Here is a 5,865-nt window from a genome sequence, read left to right as displayed (position 1 = left end):
TGGATGGCATCACTGACTCAATGGACATGAGTTTGAGTAAACTCTGGGAGTTGGTGATGGACAGGGAGGCCTGGTGTGTTGCAGTCTATGGGGTCGCAAAGAGTCGGACATGACTGAGCTACTAAACTGAACTGAACTGAAGCAAGGTGGTGGCTTTAAAGAAAAGAATATCCTGCCAAAGACAGAGAACAGAAGTCTCAATCATATTCTCAAAGAGTTTACATGCTAATTTTATTTTACACTCAAAATAACTTTTTGTTGTTGTTCAGTCACTAAGTCTAGTCCAACACTTTGCAACCCCATGGACTGCAGCACATCAGGCTTCCCTGTCCCTCACTGTCTCCTGGAGATTAGTCAAATTTATGTCCATTGAGTCAGTGATGCCATCGAATCATCTCAGCCTCTGTCACTCTCATCTTCTCCTGTCCTCAATCTTTCCCAGCCTCAGGGTCTTTTCCAATGAGTTGGCTCTTTGTATCAGGTGGCCAAAGTATTGGAGCTTGAACATCAGTCCTTCCAATGAATATTCAGAGTTGACTGGTTTGATCTAATTTTATATAGTTATAATTATTATGCTCATTTTATGAGAAAACTTAGACTTATGATGAGAGACTGATTTAAACTCTTTTTTTTCTTAGATATTTGAAATACAACTTTATTCTGATTCTAAACGAAAAGGAATGGGAATGACAGTAACAAACAAGATTCCACCTCTCAATATTGTCATGTGACTATAGCAGTCTTATATTTGAAACTCAAGGAGGAAAGAACTGTGTTCCAAAACACCTAAATATGCAGGCCCAAAAAATGAAGGTATTTTTTTTTTAAACTGCCATATTCACTCCAAAGCCCATCCATCTCCTTCAACATCCAAAGATTAAGCACATGTTCCGCTTAGCTATAACATGCTGCACCACTGACATCACAGGACAGTTGCCTATAAAACTAGACTTCTGATGCTGGGCCCCAGCTTCACTTTCTCACAGGTCATCATCTTCATCAGGGAGAGCAGTTGTCTGAGCAATCTCTAAATCGTGCTCGTACTGGGCTGCCAAGGCTGGGTCCATGACCACCTCTGGCGGGGCGAGAGCAGGCATGGCGACAAATTCCAAGTTAGGGTCTCCAATCAATTTTTTAGCAAGCCAGAGGAAGGGCTTTTCAAAGTTGTAGTTATTTTTGGCAGAAATGTCATAGTACCGAAGATTCTTCTTTCGGTGGAAGACAATTGACTTTGCCTTAACCTTTCTGTCCTTAATATCCACTGTGTTGCCACACAACACAATTGGGATGTTCTCACACACTCGTACCAGATCTCTATGCCAGTTAGGCACATTCTTGTAAGTAACTCCTGATGTTACGTCAAACATTATAATGGCACACCTAGCTTGTATATCATAGCCATCTCTCAGTCCACCAAACTTCTCCTGACTGGCCGTATCCCATACACTGAACTTAATAGGTCCTCTGTTGGCATGGAACACAAGAGGATGGACCTCCACACCCAAGGTAGCTACATACTTCTTCTCAAATTCACCAGTCAGATGACACTTCATGAATGTAGTTTTTCCAGTACCACCATCACCAATCAAAACAAGTTTGAACTGAACTTGGGGTTCTCCTTGGGCAGCCATCGTGATGTTACTTCCAGAAGCGTCTCCGCACCCGTCTTACTGAGGGCTGGAAAGATGGCGGAAGCGCAATTCAAAAAAATCTGATTTAAACTCTAAATTCACATTTTCTTCTGTTCCATTGCAATACCTCTCCTACCAGTAAATATGAAACATAATAGCAAGCAAAATCTTGACAAGTTAAAAGAAATTACAAATTACAGAGTTACTAAAGTCAGTTATTATTTTCTTAAAGCAAATTTCCTATTCTTTAGGAATTGGCGAGAGAAAAGTTTCTTGCTAACTAATTAAGATGTGTCTAGTTGGAGTTTGCAGCTTTAACTAATTTATTTTAAAAGTACTGACTAAAAAAAAGGACTGACAATACCTCTCTACTGTGTGTTTGCTACTATCAGAGAATTATTCAGACACTTTTAGAAAGCTACTTTGCATGTCATTTAGCTATTTGCATGGAGATTATAGTTGTCCCCTGTGAACTGCTGTTTTACTTTGCTTTCCAATTTCAGTTACCTGTGGTCAACTGTGGTCTGAAAATATTAAATGTAAAACTTCAGAAATGAATAACGCATAAGTTTTAAATTGCCCACCATTCTGAGTTGCATGATGAAATCTTGTGCCATGTGCCTCCTTCTGACCAGGGATCCCCAACTGACTACACTCTCTGCTTCTGACACCCAACCATCAACATTATCACTGCTCCATGAGCCAGGATCACCCAAAGCAGAAGATCCTTCTGACTTCCTGTCAGGAGGTTAATAGTAGCCCAACACCGTGTCAGTTGTCTCACTTCATCTCATCATGGGCATTTTATCATCTCACAAGAAGAAAGGTGGGTAGAGTACAATAAGACATTTTGAAAGAGAGAGACCCAATTCATGTAACTTATATTGCACATATTGTTATGTTTGTTATCTTATTGTTAGTTATTATTGCTAATCTCTTGATTTGTCTAACATAAATTAAACTTTATCATAGTTAAATATGTATAGGAACAAACAGTATTGCAGCATTTGGGGCTTTCCAGCTGGCACTAGTGGTAAAGAACCTGCCTGCCAATGCAGGAGATGCAAGAGATGTTGGTTCTATCCCTGGGTCAGAAAGATTCCCTGGAAGAGGGCGGGGCAACCCACTCCAGTATTCTTGCCTGGAGAATTCCCATGGACAGAGGAGCCTGGCAGGCTACAGTTTATAAGGTCACAAAGAGTCAGACACGACTGAAGTGACTTAGCATGCACGCATGCAGGGTTTGATAGCATGTGTGGTTTCAGGCATCTACTAGGGGTCTTGGGATGCAGCCCCTGCAGACAGGGGGGTTACTACTGCATCCAACCAGTCCATGCTAAAGGAGATCAGTCCTGGGTGTTCACTGGAAGGACTGATGTTGAAGCTGAAACTCCAATACTTTGACCACCTGATGTAAAGAGCTGACTCATTTGAAAAGATCCTGATGCTGGGAAAGATTGAGGGCAGGAGAAGAAGGAACGACAGAGGATGAGATGGTTGGATGGCATGACCGACTGAATGGACAAGGGTTTGGGTGGACTCCGGGAGTTGGTGATGGACAGGGAGGCCTGGCGTGCTGTGTTCATGGGGTCGCAAAGAGTCGGACACGACTGAGCGACTAAACTGAACTGAACTGAACTGCATTCACACTTGAAGAGGTCAGCTGTAGTTTGAGTGAGAAACAAAGTTTAAATCAGGATTGATGAGAAAGAGCAGAGAGAGGAGAAAAGGCAAAATTCAGGCAATCAGGGCACAATGAACCTTGTTCGTACTTCTTTGGTTCTGGGCTTTTTTTTTTTTTTTTTATAAACTGATTCATTGGCAGCTGTCGGAGAGGGCAGTCTGGGCACTATCCTTGAGCAGGCTGATCAGTGGAGTCAACGTAAAGCAATTTTAGTCGTTTGTGGTTGCCCCCTTTGAAATTTGAGCTGAGGAGCATGCGGGGGCAGTCTTCCTCTGAGTGGCGTCACCTGGAGCCCCCACCGGTGCCTCCACCTGGGTTAGGGCTGATCTGCGCCACTCCCTCCTTGAGTGACTCTCAGTACTGTTCTCTCCTCTACCTGCTCCAAGATGGGGAGGTCTGAGGAGAGGCTCCTGGAAGCTTCTCCACTTAGAGAAACATGAGGCGAGTGTTAGAAGGCTAATAGGACAGGGAAAAAATGGAGTGGTAGGATACGCCATCATTTTAGAGAGGTGAGGAACATGAGGGACCAACAGAAGGCCGCGTGCACCAGTGAGAGGGGACACCAGGGTTTGGTCCTTTGGAGCACCGGGAAGGCAGAGCTAAAGCTGCAAATGCCACAGGGGTCAATTCAGAGAGGACTCTGAGGACTTTATCAACATATTGAGATTGTGTCCTGGGGGCAACAAGTGGGCATCAGAGATCTTTAAGCAGGTGTCTGGCATGAGTAGGTTGGTGTTTCGGGATGTCTCCTCTGGCTGGAGGGAGAGCTGGGGTCTGGAACCAGAACCCAGAAGTGGGCCATGCAGGAGATACCAGGTGTGCGTGTCGGGGGTGTTTCTGTTTGCATCAGGGACTGCCTGGTGATATCTCATATTACTTTCACCTTTAAATATATACAGTTTTGGGTAATTTGAAAAATCATAACCTTAAACTTCAGAAATCAAAGTCTTGTGAGAACTGGGGCTGAATTATTCTCAACTGCCTATTCACTCAAATATCTCAAACTTTGTTTACATTTTAAGTTTGGCATTTGAAAAATTCATTTTGCTGTTTTAAGGCAATTATTCCTAAGCCCCTCAAAAATTTAGCAATGATTTGTCACTTAGAGAACCCGAAGGAACATCCTAAATAAATGTTTCAAAGTTCTTGTATTTGATACCAAAAGCTGTGTTTCCAAGGATACAAGAAATCCTAGGGTCTCCTTTGCTGCATTCTTCATCCAGAAGCTGTGTTGTGTTTGAAGCAGAGTTAGAAGGTTTCATAAAGCCTTTTTAGCACAAATTCTCTTTTATGTGAATTGCTGCAACATGTTTTAACCGGCCTTCCTATCAGAAGTCCTGCCCCACTTCCATCCAACAATCTCTATGGTTTGAGCAGTCTGATTTTCTACTTGAAATACTTCAAAATCTTCCCGTGGACTTCAGGGGAAAGTCTTTATTATTGACCATGTGGTTTTTAATGACATGAGTGCAGTGTACTTCTCTTTCCACATCCTTTACCATAAAAGCCACTTACATTTTATTTTTCTAGCCATACCTATGATACCTCCTAACATCTTACCAAATATTGCATGATGTTTTTGTCTCTAGGCATTTCCAAATATTCCTCCCTCAATCTCAAAAATAAAACCTAAAAATTATTTTGTCTCTCCTCTCTATGCTCAACCTCACAATCAACCATACACAGAAAACTATTTCTCTGGTAGCTTTTCTTACTACTATTTAGTGAAAGCCCAAAGAAGTGGACTGTGTTCTTGAATGATAACACAATGCGAAGACTAGACGTATTCTGTCTGGGGAAAAGCCATATCTGACTGTAGAAACAGGTCCTGGAGGGAGCAAAGAAAAGACATTCCATTTGCAGTACCAGTTATGCGAAACATTCAGAAGACTCTTGCCAAGACACTGTGTACACAATGATGAGATCCCAAGTCAGCCAAGCTGGCAGGTGAGGCAATGATTCCCGCAGGCTCCCAGACCAAGGCCCACAGTTCACTCTAGGGCAAATGAAGCTATGGCTGCTGTTAACACCGAGAACTACATCAACAGACTAGGAAAATGAGAACTTGAGATGCCAATGTATCCTAAATGTGATCTCATTTCCAATAACCTGTGCCCCTGCATCCTGGTTCTTGTATCAAGGAAAAGTGAAAGTGAAAGTCACTCAGCTGTGTCTGACTCTTTGCAACCCCATGGACTATACAGTCCATGAAATTCTCTAGGCAAGAATACTGGAGTGGGTAGCCTTTCCCTTCTCCCAGGGAGCTTCCCAACCCAGGGATCTAACCCAGGTCTCCCTCACTGCAGGTGGCTTCTTTACCAGTTGAGCCACAAGGGAAGCCCTTGTATCAATAAATGGTACCTATTTAGTTAGGCTCAGCTTCTTTATTAATGGGATTAATAATACTTCTCAGATTTAGATACCATGAGGATTAATTTAGGTATTAATATAACATTTGCACAGTCCTTGGCCTAAATTATCACAAAATTTTATGGATCTCTGTTGCTACCACATCTTTACAGGATTTTATATTTCCCCAGCATTCAAGGC

At 42.5% G+C, this 5,865-nt stretch overlaps 1 protein-coding gene across 1 annotated transcript; it reads right to left on the bottom strand.

Moving 5' to 3' along the window:
* Window positions 1-980: 980 nt before the first annotated feature.
* LOC133046156 (GTP-binding nuclear protein Ran-like) lies at window positions 981-1,700 on the bottom strand. Its single transcript, XM_061129095.1, has one exon. The coding sequence runs from the start codon at window positions 1,629-1,631 to the stop codon at window positions 981-983; it is 651 nt and encodes a 216-aa protein (XP_060985078.1). The 5' UTR covers window positions 1,632-1,700.
* Between the last annotated feature and the right edge of the window lie 4,165 nt (window positions 1,701-5,865).

The sequence above is a fragment of the Dama dama genome, chromosome 24 (assembly GCF_033118175.1).
Source record: "Dama dama isolate Ldn47 chromosome 24, ASM3311817v1, whole genome shotgun sequence".
Classification (NCBI taxonomy): Eukaryota; Metazoa; Chordata; class Mammalia; order Artiodactyla; family Cervidae; genus Dama; species Dama dama.
This window is presented reverse-complemented; position numbering and strand designations above follow the sequence as displayed.